This window comes from Triticum aestivum, chromosome 5D (genome assembly GCF_018294505.1).
Source record: "Triticum aestivum cultivar Chinese Spring chromosome 5D, IWGSC CS RefSeq v2.1, whole genome shotgun sequence".
Lineage (NCBI taxonomy): Eukaryota > Viridiplantae > Streptophyta > Magnoliopsida > Poales > Poaceae > Triticum > Triticum aestivum.
This window is the reverse complement of record NC_057808.1, coordinates 66,059,210-66,074,232: the sequence shown is the minus strand read 5'-3', so window position 1 is coordinate 66,074,232 and position 15,023 is coordinate 66,059,210. Positions and strand designations below refer to the sequence as shown.

General features: G+C 44.0%; 1 protein-coding gene and 1 pseudogene across 2 annotated transcripts; one reads left to right on the top strand and one right to left on the bottom strand.

The window, feature by feature from the left end:
- The first annotated feature begins 426 nt into the window (after positions 1-426).
- On the top strand, positions 427-4,210 carry LOC123124354 (phosphoribosylformylglycinamidine cyclo-ligase, chloroplastic/mitochondrial-like). 2 transcript variants are annotated; one of them, XM_044544983.1, is made up of 8 exons: positions 427-749; positions 2,334-2,428; positions 2,521-2,622; positions 2,731-2,790; positions 3,079-3,251; positions 3,388-3,499; positions 3,587-3,745; positions 3,843-4,210. In XM_044544983.1, exons 1-8 carry the CDS (start codon positions 485-487, stop codon positions 4,002-4,004), a joined length of 1,128 nt encoding a protein of 375 aa, XP_044400918.1. In that variant the 5' UTR covers positions 427-484; the 3' UTR covers positions 4,005-4,210. The 2 variants fall into 2 exon arrangements, with proteins under 2 accessions (XP_044400918.1, XP_044400917.1); XM_044544982.1 differs by having other exon boundaries at positions 3,073-3,251.
- Positions 4,211-4,612: 402 nt separating this feature from the next.
- On the bottom strand, positions 4,613-8,501 carry LOC123120267 (cyclin-C1-1-like; annotated as a pseudogene).
- Between the last annotated feature and the right edge of the window lie 6,522 nt (positions 8,502-15,023).

Here is a 15,023-nt window from a genome sequence, read left to right as displayed (position 1 = left end):
TACAGCTTTTGCTCTTGGTAGAGAAACAAATATTAAAAGTCCAAATTACGAACTCGTTCAGACAGTTGTGTTTCTCTCATCGAGATTTTAAAAACTAGATCGCATGTTAATAGATTTTGAACAACATTTTTCATACTTTCAAAATTAGCACGGTTCTACTTTGTACTATTTTGGTTTCAGTGTACTTGTACTTCATGTTAGTATACGCTCGTGAATCATTTAGAAGTATGTCCGCGCTGCATTTAGAAGTACACGCGTGAAGAGTACGACGGCGCTGCATTTGAGACAGTATGCGTGAGGCAGCCACGACTCCAACGAAGGGCCGCTGCACATTCTGGCTGCTTGGGCCTCGCAGCCTACTCTTTCAAAAAAAAATGTCATCAAATTTGGCTGGAAAAAAAAGTAAGTCGTCCAGTTTATATTCTCTCGGGCCTATAATCCCGATTGCGCCTAGCCAAGCCCTAACCTAAATCGTCCCATCATCATGACAGCCGACCGCGTCCTCCACCTCCTTCGCGCGCCGGCGGCTTCCCCGGCGGCAGCTCACGGCCGGGGCCCTCCCCGGCCGCAGCGCGTCGGCCTCCCACCGGTAAAGCGGCGCGTCGGCGTGGCCTGCTCCAGCTCCACCGAGGAGGAGGGCATGACTTACAAGGGCGCCGGCGTGGACATAGACGCTGGCTCCGAGCTCGTGCGCCGCATCCGCAAGATGGCCCCCTGGATAGGCGGCTTCGGCGGCATCCTCCCCCACAGTATTATTCACTTCATCTCTTATGCTGCCTTCACTTCATATGTGTTGTCCAAATTAGTTAGACCACGATGCATGTACTGCGACTCATGGAGTTCCTAGTGTCAGGTCGGCCAGCACCAGTAGCTTGGGTAAGTAAATGACGTATGGTCACGTCCTTTTGGTCCTCTGTTTTTTGCTAATAAAAGGAATGAGGAAACAGAAAAGGCTGTAGGCGAGTTAGCAGCGCAAAAAGTCTAAGTGCGTCTCTGAATTTCCATCAGTCACTAGTCAGGGATGAGGCGATGATACCAGCGATGAAGTTGTAGTACACACAGAGGAACGTGTAGCGGAACCAACAACATCCCAAAGTGGCAATGCAAATTGCATGTAGAAGCATGCCGGCTGTACAAGAAGTAGGCGAGAAAGAACTTGACACTCCGACAGCGTGATGAAGATCATACGCAGATGGTGTGGACACCATACTTAGGGAGGCGCCTCAATGGTATAGAAGGATGTCTTCGCGCGCGGGGAGAACAAAGATGACCGCATTTGATGACATTATGGCCTGAGGGAGCGACCTAGGTCACAAGTCGGTGCAATGGAAGGAGATGCCTCTAGCGACGTATGCGCCTAGAAATGCACTTTGACAGCTGGTACCAGGACCAAGGCCATCAAAGTTGCAGCCCGGGGGAAACATATCTGCAGCCCAATGCTCGATTAGTGTTGATGCGCGCGTGCTCACACACGTTTGGTTGATTGCAATGGTGTGTTCGGTAGATTAGATCGAGGTGCACACGGTGTAGACCATGTTGAGTTGATGGGATGATGCCGCTCACATGGGAGTCACGATGGTGTTGTCGGAGCCATCATGATCGGTGGCGACGACGATGGACCAGCGATGCACAAGGTGCGAACGAAAGAAGCCAACTACTACGCATGAAGACATCCCTTTTGTGACATGTCCGGACTTGACACATAGTTCGTGACGAGGAGTCGACTGGTGTCCAGTCGATGCCGATGTGCAAGTACAGGCGTATGAGGCCAGTGGGCCATGGGCGACACAAACCGTTTTATGTTCGATGAACCCAAAAAAAGACAACAGTCAAATGACCCACGGAGAAAACCACCGACGAAACGATAGGAAAAAGACTTTCAGGGAGTAGCATGGAGATCGATCTCCCCGGGGTGGCGCTATGCGGAAGTTGTGGTTGATCTAGGTTTAGGATACTGCGATATCATGATAGAGAATGAGAATTGAGACAATGCAATTTGTTTCGTACATTGAACCTTTCGGACGAGTACATGTAGAGGTCCTTAAGACTAAGAGGATAAAAATCCCACTAAATATAATATGCAAACAATTCCTATCTAATTCCATGTTCTCTCTAACTATCAAATATAACATAATAGATATGTGGTTGGCGTGCAAAGAGAGCATTGATGTGTTGATTGTAGTTGTGATATGATGCTCCATTGGCCCTTTTTTTTATAAGTTCATGAACCACTAGCTTGGTCGGACCTTGTATTTTTTGTTTACTCAGGTTGGGCACATGAATCTAATGCCATATTCATAAATATTTCTGTTTCCTGTGGTTGGATTGAACAGAGGATGAATACCTTGTATTTAGCGTTGATGGTGTTGGGACAAAGCTGAAGCTTGCATTTGAAACTGGTATTCATGATACAATTGGGATTGACCTGGTATGTGATCAACTGCTATATATAAATGCGCTCTTTGTCACATCTATCACGTCAAGTGAATCAATCCCTATATTTTTTGTGCATCGTTGCAGGTAGCTATGAGTGTTAATGACATCCTAACATCAGGTGCAAAACCATTGGTCTTCTCAGATTACTATGCTACGGGCAAGCTTGACGTCGATCTTGCAGAGAAGGTAATGTCGGTGTTATTGTTCACTTGATGCAACATTTGTTGCGTATTTGTAATCTTGTCTTCTGCTCATGAAGTGGTGTCTTTTTATAAATGAATGAACTGTATATAGGTTATTAAGGGAATTCTGGATGGATGCGAACAATCAGGCTGTAATCTGATAGGAGGAGAGGTGAGACCTCCTGAGATAAGCTTTTCTCCATAATGATCTCGTCGAGTTATTTGAATTATCTCTCATATATGAACATTAGTATAATTGCAATGATATGTATTGAGTAATAATTTTTATCTTTGGTGCATGGACAAATTTTTAACTGAAAATACCGTGATACTTGTTGCCATTGTTCATTTCATTGTAAAATTGTATTTACTCTCCATAAACATTCCATATGGATTATGCCTTTTTTGTATAATAAATAATATAAGAAAACATTTCCAATTAATTAATTGGTAGCGACAGACAGCAGAGATGCCGGGTTTCTATGCGGAAGGTGAATATGATCTAGGTGGTTTTGCCATGGGTGTTGTGGACAAGGATAAGCTCATCAACGGTAAAAATATCGTGGAGGGAGATATCCTCATTGGTCTTCCTTCAAATGGGGTTCATTCAAACGGGTTCTCTCTCGTTAGAAGGTATATCATACTTATCTAGTTCATTTTTTCTCAAATTCAGATAGATCATTCATAGTTCAAATTTTATCCCTTTATTATTTTTATTTTTCTTGATTTTTTTATGGTTAATAATAGCTAAAAAGATTCTTATTTCTAGAGTATTGGACAAAAGTGGACTCTCCTTGACTGATCAGTTCCCAGGAAACGATGGCAAAACAACTACCGTCGGTGAAACTCTCATGACACCGACTATCATCTATGTTAAGCAGGTTAGTCTTTATCGATGAATGACCCATATTTCCCATGGTTTTATTTTTATACCCAAAGTTTTAACTCAATAATGTTGGATGAAAAAGGTGCTTGAGATCATAAGCAAGGGTGGTGTGAAAGGACTAGCCCATATCACTGGTGGTGGCTTCACTGATAACATCCCGAGAGTATTTCCTTCTGGACTCGGGGCCAAAATCTTCACTGGATCGTGGGAAGTGCCACCTGTGTTCAAGTGGCTTCAACATGTAAATATCTAACAAACAATCTTGGCTTGAACATTCTCAGTCAATATATTCATTGCCACTGTACTCAGTTATTGGATTATTTGGTACACGTTTATAGGTTGGAAAAATTGAAGACGCCGAGATGATGCGGACGTTCAACATGGGCGTCGGGATGGTCCTTGTAGTAAGCAAGGAGGCAGCTGACAGGATTATCGAGCAATCAAGCCCTGCTTACCGCGTTGGAGAGGTGATCCAGGGCAAGGGTGTTCACTATGTCTGATGCCTTCGATAAGCTTTTAGCTCAAATTTGGAGTGATTTGAGATTTGTTTTGTCGTGTGGGCAAAGCAGCCGAATTTTTGTAACTCTTTTATCTTAGGCGAGCTTCGAGTGTTCAGTTGAACTTCTTTCAATGGAGAAGTTGAGAATATTTTATTACTTTTGTATCAACATCTTTATATATATAAATTAATGATATTTTTGTACTAGAGACCTTGTCTGCTTGTCACAGTTTTAGGTCTGTTCTTTTCAAGTACTCCGCCTGGTAAATTTCCACAATTTTAATCAGCTCGACAGCTACCCCATTCTATAGATGAATGAATGAAAGACCTCAAAGAACAAGTCAACAAGCAGGACTCAAACTGAAACTGTTCTGCGGCTTGGGTATTTTAAGATACAGAAGCTGCAAATACCAAGTGTTACAGACTGTTATAAGACATAAACTAGGCGACCCCTACCATGGGGATCACCATCATGAAAATAATTTTCGCCTATCTTGAGTCAATGCCCTCCAAGTGCATCAGGGCATTCCCTAAATCTCAACTAAGAATTTGTCCAAGATTTACGGCATACGCACACTCCAGTCAAAGAAGCGTCGTGTGGTTAAGCAGTCAGATTGAAGTCGGTGCTAAATCTGACTTCAGGCCTTTATGCAACTTGTTCATCACAGGAATGATCTTCTCCCCTTGGATGCCCCTATTAGGATCAATCTTGTAGGTGTCGTGCAAGTCCTTAACCTGAGAATTGCAAACGAGTGCAAGTGGATTACGAGAACAGACCAAATCATCAATGATTGGAAAAATATCAATGAAACACTTACAATGTTCATGTCAACATGGAGTTCTTCAAACCAGGAAGTCGTGTCCTTATCTTTAAGAACGCTTGCAATGTACATGCAGGCCAATGCAATCATATATGGAGGGTTTTTTTTTTTGCGATTTAATCATATATGGAGGATATATGAGAATAAGATCCATCTTGTAAGTATCACTGACAAGGCCCTGTAAGTAACATTGTCTAATCAGCATAGAGATATAGCCATATAGGTCTAGTTGTACACCCATAAATCATCTAAAAGGTATTTTGCTCAAATTTGTCGTCCATGTGATGATCCTTCGTAAAAAAGATACCCATCTCATCATATTGTACTAGTATTACTAAAGTGAGAAGGAAAAGTCAATAGAGGTATTTGTGTATCCCTGCGATCCTGCATTCCTAGAAAGGATATTTATTTATGATGATACCAACTGTAAACGCTCTTTACTTACGTGAAATATATGCAAAGAGAAAAAATTTAAAGGGTCTGGCTCCGAGACTAAAATCAGTCTTGTCAGAAAATGCTTCAAAAAGAATGGCTACTTTAACCACCAAATATTACTAAAACGAATCAAGCAACTTTTTTGTATATGAAATACAAGCAGCTTCCATTCGCAAAAAGAAAAAAACAGTACGCCATGACGGAAATTATAAGAAAGGCCAACAAGTTCCATTGCATCCAGTTCTCAACCTGACACTGCATTGCATTCAAGAACTCGTGCTTCAGGCGAATTGTGTCAGATCTGTTATGCCAGCATCCTGCAATAACCTGTAAAATAGCACATCTCTCAATGCCATTGTAGAATCTATCGAAGGGGAGTTAATTTCAAAAGCTCAGAGCACCAGAAGATATAAAATGTTATTGTGGAAAATGCCATTTCTATTGAGATGATAGGGGAAGCAAAGTCATACTGTAAAAGAGGACAGTATGGGTGGAAAACAACCAAATAATAGTTGATTCCTTCCAGGAGCTTCATTTCCATTTCAAGAATATCTTTGATTTCAAATCTGTACTTGTCATCAGAACCTACATTTTGGGGGACGAAAAAATACATGGTTATTGCAAGTTGTGCAACTTTTCCAGCCTTCCATGTAAACATGGGTCTATCTGAATGATCAAGAGACTTACCACACACATCTTCTTGATGTAAATTATGAGAAGCCTTGCTTGCACTGTGCTTTCCTCCACCTTTGATGCCAAATACAAACAAGCTGGTGCTACCAAACGAGGACATGCTCCGTTATGCTCTTTCTGTAAATAGATTCGGACACAGTTCTGAATACTTAAGTTCCATTAAAAAACTTCTTAAATGTTTAAAGAGTTATGTAGAAATAGCCATTAAAATATGAACCTTCATGTCCAATTTGTGTTCATGCAAAGTATAAAAACATGAGTTTGGTGCTTGAAGTATAATATTTGCAATCAAATTTCAAAGGTTTCCAATTAAAGCACCATCGTACTAATTCTGGTTGAAGCAACTTGATGAGAACCTCACATCTACAGTCCCTCAAGTTATGAATGAAGCAAAGTGAATTATAGAGTTCTGGGTGAAGCAGACAAGTTCTCATAGACATAAATATACAATCACAGTACATGATTCTTACTTGCCTGCACGTTGACCATCTTGCATCATAAGAATATGCTTCCTACTTTCTTAGTGGCACAACTTACAATCTAAAATATAATACTGTGCTTTCATTTCTCTGACTAGTAAAAAATAGTCAAATCCATATCCGACTAGTAAAAGAATAGTCATATCCAGACAGCAACATTAGAGGCCAGAGGGGCACTCTTCTATCTGACGCATCTTTACTAAATAGAGAATCACACCTTGTATAGACACGCCTGAAGTATGTGATTGCAGTAGCTATGACTCTGAAATAGCAATCATGAGTTAATGCCAGAAAGGTGCGGTGGAAGATGAACCTCATGCCATAAGGTGGAAAAGTAAGCCATCCGGTAGCAGACATTAGCTAAATAGTATTAGTTACAAGTTAGTCTTACAATAAAAACTGCAACAACCTTATGATTAATAAGGAATACAGATAAAGAAGATTGGAATAGTACTGGTATTTTTTACTTTTCCCTTGAAAGCAGTTAGCTTTGGTATCACTATATTAGTGTTGAAGTTCAAGCAAACTCCACAAAAACGTTACCAGGAAGGATTTTATGAGGAAAAGAATAAATAACACCAAACATTTGAATGACTTTCAGGTAATAAACCTCCAATATGTATAAATTCTTTTATACAAAGGTAGCCACTTAAAAGGAACTATGTATTGACTGCAGAAGCAAAGCTTGCTAACTACAGTCTAAAAGCAGAACACAAGTTTATTTGATCACACTGGAGTTTAATAAAGCTCGCGTCGCTCTCGCGGGCGGCGGCGGGGGAACCCTAGCCTCCACCCCGTGCCCGCCTCCTACACCATCCCCTCCCCTCGCCGCCGCCAGAAGGTGCCGCCGGGCGAAGCCCGGTGGGCGTCGGCGGCGGCGGGGCCCTTCTTCTCCTCCCGGCATGCGGCTGTAGCGCTAGATGTGGCGGCGCGGCGGAGTCTTGGTGCTGATGCGGCGAGGGCGCGTCGGGCGGCACGGCGGCCAGACGACGGCGCGAGCGGGCAGCCAGGCTGTGGCGGTTGCGCGTGGGGTTGGCTCCGGGGCGGCGGCGCGGGCACGGATCCACCGCGGATCTGGTCTTGCGGGCGCGGTCTCGGCCTCCCCTGCTCGACCAGCGGGTTTCGGTGGGGGGACATCTCCTTGCTGTGATCTGGCAGTTGCGGCCTGGATCATCCATATCCCGGCAGGGATGGCGGCAGCCCGTGCACGAGAGATGTACGTCTTCGAACAGATCTGGGTGAAAACCTAATATTGGCTATTGCCAAGGCCGGCGATGGCGACGTTGTCTGCGTCGTTCCCTTCCTGAAGGCATCACCGTGGAGTAGTTCAAGGCCGCTCTCTGCTACCTTCGGGGGAAACCCTAGATCAGTAGATTGGATGACGGCGGCTCTCTGGTGTCGTTTCCCCTTTGGGGGCGTCATTTTTGGAGGTGCACACGGGTACGAGGGAACGGAGGGCGGCGTCTTTGGTGAAGCGGTGCTTCATCTTACACATTGATGGTGGCGGATCTCGGCGTCTGATGCGCTGTGGAGACTTGGCGTCTGATGCGCGGAGATGGACTCGCGCAGGAGGAGGAAGTTGTCTGGCGTCATGGTGGCTTTGATGACAGAGAGGCCTGGCAAGGTCGGTGCATCACTTCTTCTCCGAGGATGGATCGATGGAAGATGGAGGTGACGGCCCTTGCAGCGTGCGGTGCTCACTGGGAGTGTGCCAGACTGGTGTGGGACCCATTACAGGTAGTGGCTTGGATGGGACACCCGGCTTTAGATGTTAGGTTTTGGTGCGATGTCTATTCGATATTAGGCCCGGACATTCGACACACCTTCATCAAGGGGATAGGAGTAGCAACAGCGTTGCCAAGTTGATGATGTATCACCTTGTATGGTCTTTGTGAATAATTAATAATATGATTAAATGCATCGTCCAGATGCAAAGGCGGGGGTACATCCTCCTTTTCCAAAAAAAATACACAGATAAAAACAAAGGTACAGGTCAGGAAATGGAAACAAGGTCTCTTACGTTTGTCTGACTTTCACCTGCTGGGCCAACCACCGTATATCTGAAATCATCAAATGCTTTACTCTGTAAGGAAGAGAACTAATGCGGAAAGCATATCTATAAATTGTAAGATACTGTCATGTGCCCATCACGGTTCCAGCAGGTAGCAAGTTGTTTGATTAGTTTGTTAGTTTGTTGGATTTTCATGATTTAGAGATAAGATGTTGAAGCAAGATTACATAATGCTGGGACGTCGTATGGATAGGCTAGACCCAACGGCTCCTGTACGGACTGGCGATTCGGGCGGTGACAGGGCGGGCGACGTGGTTCCGGGCTCAGGCTCCAGCGAGGCGGCGGCCTGGACGGAGGTGCGGGCGGCCGGCGAGGTCGTCCCCCACCCCTGTGGTGTCCCCGAGCTCGGCTCCGTCCGCGGGCTGGGCAGGGAGCAGGTTCTGGGCGCTGGCGGATGCGAGCTCTGGCGAAATTCGGAGGCGGAGGACGGGGAGGAAGATGCGGGGCGCGGCGGCGGCACTCAGGCGTCGGTCGGCGCATTCGTGGCCCGGGCGGAGGAGCTTGGGGGCTCCTTCAAGTCTGGGCGGCGCGGCGCATTCGCGCCTGGTGGTCGTGGTACCCGTCGACTAGGGGTGTCGAGCAGGGTGCCTCGACGGGCCGCGGCGGCAGCTGTCCGGTTGCCGATGCCCCAGGGGGGCGCGGTCGGCGCGGCGACCTCTTCCTTGGGCTGCCTGGAGCAGGCGCGGCCTGGGAAGAGGTCGCCCAATAATAAAGTTGTTATTTATATGATAAAGTTGTTATTTATATTTCCTTATATCATGATAAATTCTAGTAAAAAATATGTCCTAGAGGCAATAATAAAGTTGTTATTTATATTTCCTTATATCATGATAAATGTTTATTATTCATGCTAGAATTGTATTATCCGGAAACTTGATACATGTGTGGATACATAGACAAAACACAGTGTCCCTAGTATGCCTCTACTAGACTAGCTCGTTAATCAAAGATGGTTAAGTTTCCTAACCATAGACATGTGTTGTCATTTGATGAACGGGATCACATCATTAGAAGAATGATGTGATGGACAAGACCCATCCGTTAGCTTAGCATAATGATCGTTAAGTTTTATTGCTATTGCTTTCTTCATGACTTATAAATATTCCTTTGACTATGAGATTATGCAACTCCCGGATACCGGAGGAATACCTTGTGTGCTATCAAACGTCACAACATGACTGGGTGATTATAAAGATGCTCTACAGGTATCTCCGAAGGTGTTTGTTGGGTTGGCATAGATCGAGATTAGGATTTGTCACTCCGAGTATCGGAGAGGTATCTATGGGCCCTCTCGGTAATGCAGATCATGATAAGCCTTGCAAGCAATGTGACTAATAAGTTAGTTGCGAGATGATGCATTACGAAACGAGTAAAGAGACTTGCTGGTAACGAGATTGAACTAGGTATGATGATACCGACGATCGAATCTCGGGCAAGTAACATACCGATGACAAAGGGAATAGCGTATGTTGTTATTGCGGTTTGACCGATAAAGATCTTCGTAGACTATGTAGGAACCAATATGAGCATCCAGGTTCTGCTGTTGGTTATTGACCGGAGATGTGTCTCGGTCATGTCTACATAGTTCTCAAATCCGTAGGGTCCACACACTTAACGTTCGATGATGATTTGTATTATGAGTTATGTGTTTTGGTGACCGAAGTTTGTTTAGAGTCCTGGATGAGATCACGGACATGACGAGGAGTCTCGAAATGGTCGAGAGGTAAAGATTCATATATTGGAAGGTAGTATTCGGACATCGGAATGGTTTCGAGAGGTTCGGATATTTTACCGAAGTACCGAGGGGTTACCTGAACCCATCGGGGGAATTAATGGGCCTACATGGGCCTTAGTGGAGAGAGAAGGGCCGCAAGGGGTGCCCCCCATGGCAGTCCGAATTGGACTAGGGGATGGGGCGGCGCCCCCCTTTCCCTCTCCCTCTCCTTCCTTTTCCCTCCGATGAAGAAAGGAAAAGGGGGGGGGGGCGAATCCTACTAGGAGTAGGAGTCCTAGTAGGACTCCCCCCTTGGCGCGCCCCCTCCTAGCCGGCATCTTCCTCCTCCCCTCCTTTATATACGGGGGAGGGGAGCACCCCAAAGCCACATCAATTGTTCTCTTAGCCGTGTGCGGTGCCCCCCTCCACAGTTTACTCTTCCGGTCACAGCGTCGTAGTGCTTAGGCGAAGCCCTACGCAGATCACATCACCATCACTGTCACCACGCCGTCATGCTGACGGAACTCTCCCTCGACCCTCTACTGGACCAAGAGTTCGAGGGACGTCATCAAGCTGAACGTGTGCTGAACAGGGAGGTGCCGTATGTTCGGTACTAAGATCGGTTGGATCATGAAGACGTTCGACTACATTAACCGCGTTAAACTAACGCTTCCGCTTTAGGTCTACGAGGGTATGCGTACACACTCTCCCCCTCTCGTTGCTATGCATATCCTAGATAGATCTTGCGTGATCGTAGGAAATTTTTTGAAATTGCATGCTATGTTCCCCAACAGTGGCATCCGAGCCAGGTTTATGCGTAGATGATATGCACGAGTAGAACACAAAGAGTTGTGGGCGATAATAGTCATACTGCTTACCACCAACGTCTTATTTTTGATTTGGCGGTATTGTTGGATGAAGCGGCCCGGACCAACATTACATGACCACGTTCATGAGACCGGTTCTACCGACGTGCTTTGCACACAGGTGGCTGGCGGGTGTCTGTTTATCCAACTTTAATTGAATCAAATTTTACTACGGTCGGTCCTTGTTAAAGGTTAAAACAGCAGACTTGACAAAAATCGTTGTGATTTTGATGCATAGGTAAGAACGGTTCTTGCTAGAAGCCCGTAGCAGCCACGTAAAACTTGCAACAACAAAGTAGAGGATGTCTAACTTGTTTTTGCAGGGCATGTTGTGATGTGATATGGTCAAGACGTGATGAGATATAAATTGTTGTATGAGATGATCATGTTTTGTAAAAGTTATCAGCAACTGGCAGGCGCCTTATGGTTGTCGCTTTATTGTATGAAATGCAATCGCCATGTAATTGCTTTACTTTATCACTATGTGTTAGCGATAGTTGTAGAAGCAATAGTTGACGAGACGACAACGAAGCTACGATGGAGATCAAGGTGTCAAGCTGGTGACGATGGAAATCATGACGGTGCTTTGGAGATGGATATAAAAAGCACAAGATGATGATGGCCATATCATGTCACATATTTTGATTGCATGTGATGTTTATGCATCTTATTTTTCTTAGTACGGCGGTAGCATTATAAGATGATCCCTCACTAAAATTTCAAGGTATAAGTGTTCTCCCTGAGTATGCACCATTACGAAAGTTCTTCGTGCTGAGACACCACGTGATGATCGGGTGTGATAGGCTCTACGTTCACATACAACGGGTGCAAGATAGTTTTGCACATGTGGAATACTCGGGTTAAACTTGACGAGCCTAGCATGTACAGACATGGCCTCAGAACACTGGAGACCGAAAGGTCGAATGTGAATCATATAGTAGATATGATCAACATAGAGATGTTCACCATTGATGACTACTCCATCTCACATGATGATCGGACATGGTTTAGTTGATTTGGATCATGTATCATTTAGATGACTTGAGGGATGTCTATCTAAGTGGGAGTTCTTAAGTAATATGATTAATTGAACTTAATTTATCATGAACTTATTCCTAATAGTATTTGCATATCTATGTTGTAGATCAATAGCTTGCGATGTAGCTCCCCGTTTATTTTTTATGTGTTCCTAGAGAAAACTAAGTTGAAAGATGATAGTAGCAATTATGCGGACTGGGTCCGTGATCTGAGGATTATCCTCATTGCTGCACAGAAGAATTATGTCCTTGATGCACCGCTAGGTGACGGACCTATTGCAGGAGCAGATGCAGACGTTATGAACGTTTGGCAAGCTCGGTATGATGACTACTTGATAGTTTAGTGCACCATGCTTTACGGCTTAGAACCGGGACTTCAAAAACATTTTGAACGCCACGGAGCATATAAGATGTTCCGAGAGCTGAAATTGGTATTTGAGACTCATGACCGAGTCGAGAGGTATGAGACCTCTGACAAGTACTTTGCCTACAAGATGGAGGAGAATAGCTCAACCAGTGAGCATGTGCTCAGAATATCTGAGTACTACAATCGCTTGAATCAAGTGGGAGTTAATCTTCCAGATGAGATACTGATTGACAGAGTTCTCTAGTCACTATCACCGAGTTACTGGAACTTCGTGATGAACTATAATATGCAGGGATGACGAAAATGATTCCCGAGCTCTTCGCGATGCTAAAATCGGCGAAGGTAGAAATCAAGAAAGAGCATCAAGTGTTGATGGTTAACAAGACCACTAGTTTCAAGAAAAGGGGCAAAGGAAAAGAAAGGGAACTTCAAGAAAGAATGGCAAGCAATTTGCCACTCCCGTGAAGAAACCCAAAGCTAGACCTAGGCCTGAAACTGAGTGCTTCTACTGCAAAGGGAATGGTCACTGGAAGCGGAACTACCCCAAATACTTGGCGGATAATAAGGATGGCAAAGTGAACAAAGGTATATTTTTTTGACCTTGAACAAAGGTATATTTGATATATATGTTATTGATGTGTACTTTACTAGTGTTCATAGTAACCCCATGTTATTTGATACCGGTTCAGTTGCTAAGATTAGTAACTCGAAACAGGAATTGCAAAATGAACAGAGACTAGTTAAGGGCGAGGTGACGATGTGTGTTAGAAGTGATTCCAAGGTTGATAAGATCACCATCGCACACTCCCTCTACCTTTGAGATTAGTGTTGGACCAAAATAAATGTTATTTGGTGTTTGCGTTGAGCATGAATATGATTTGATCATGTTTATTGCGATACGGTTATTCATTTAAGTCAGAGAATAATTGTTGTTCTGTTTACATGAATAAAACCTTCTACGGTCATACACCCAATGTAAATGGTTTATTGAATCTCGATCGTAGTGATACACATATTCATAATATTGATGCCAAAAGATGCAAAGTTGATAATGATAGTGCAACATATTTGTGGCACTACCGTTTAGGTCCTATTGGTGTACAGCGCATGAAGAAACTCCATACAGATGGATTTTTGGAATCACTTGATTATGACATTTGATACTTGCGAACCATGCCTCATGGGCAAGATGACTAAAACGCTGTTCTCCGGAATAGTGGAGTGAGCCACTGACTTATTGAAAATAATACATACCGATGTATGCGGTCCGATGAGTGTTGAGGCTCGCGCCGGGTATCGTTATTTTCAGACCTTCACAGATGATTTGGGCAGATATGGGTATATCTACTTGATGAAACACAAGTCTGAAACATTTGAAAAGTACAAAGAATTTGAGAGTGAAGTGGAGAATCATTGTAACAAGAACATAAAGTTTCTACGATCTGATCGCGGAGGCGAATATTTGAGTTACGAGTTTGGACTTCATTTAAAACAATGTGGAATAGTTTCACAACTCACGCTACCTGAAACACCACAGCGTAATGGTGTATCCGAACATCGTAACCATACTTTATTAGATATGGTGCGATCTATGATGTCTCTTATCGATTTACCACTATCGTTTTGGGTTTATGCATTAGAGACAGCTGCATTCACGTTAAATAGGTCACCGTCTAAATCCGTTGAGACGACGCCGTATGAACTGTGGTTTAGCAAGAAACCTAAGCTGTCGTTTCTTAAAGTTTGGGGTTGCGATGCTTATGTGAAAAAGCTTCAGCCTGATAAGCTCGAACCCAAATCGGAGAAATGTGTCTTCATAGGATACCCAAAAGAAACTATTGGTTACACCTTCTATCATAGATCCGAAGGCAATATCTTTGTTGCTAAGAATGGATCCTTTCTAGAGAAGGAGTTTCTCTCGAAAGAAGTGCGTGGGAGGAAAGTAGAACTTGATGAGGTAACTATACCTTCTCTTGAATTGGAAAGTAACTCAGAGAAATCCGTTCTCGTGATGCCTACACCAACTAGAGAGGAAGCTAATGATGATGATCATGAAACTTCAGATCAAGTTACTACTGGACCTCGTAGGTCGAATAGAGCATGTTCCACAATAGAGTGGTACGGTAATCCTGTTCTGGAAGTCATGTTAGTAGACCATGACAAACCTACGAACTATGAAGAAGCTATGATGAGCCCAGATTCTGATAAATGGCTTGAGGCCATGAAATCTGAGATAGGATCCATGTATGAGAACAAAGTGTCAACTTTGGTGGACTTGCCCAAAGATCGGCAAGCCATTGAGAATAAATGGATCTTCAAGAGGAAGATGGACACTGATGGTAGTGTTACTATCTACAAAGCTCGACTTGTCGCAAAAGGTTTTCGACAAGTTCAAGGTGTTGACTACGATGAGATTTTCTCACTTGTAGCGGTGCTTAAGTCTGCCCGAATCATGTTAGCAATTGCCACATTTTATGAAATCTGGCAAACGGATGTCAAAACTGCATTCCTTAATGGATTTCTTAAAGAAGAGTTGT

What these genes read in the sequence shown, in the direction of transcription:
- LOC123124354 (XM_044544982.1), top strand. Translation starts at nt 485, where the DNA reads ATGACAGCCGACCGCGTCCTCCACCTCCTTCGCGCGCCGGCGGCTTCC. An exon ending in ATACAATTGGGATTGACCTG is followed by an intron (nt 2,429 to 2,520) that starts GTATGTGATCAA and finishes GCATCGTTGCAG; the next exon opens with GTAGCTATGAGTGTTAATGA. An exon ending in TGTTCAAGTGGCTTCAACAT is followed by an intron (nt 3,746 to 3,842) that starts GTAAATATCTAA and finishes ACACGTTTATAG; the next exon opens with GTTGGAAAAATTGAAGACGC.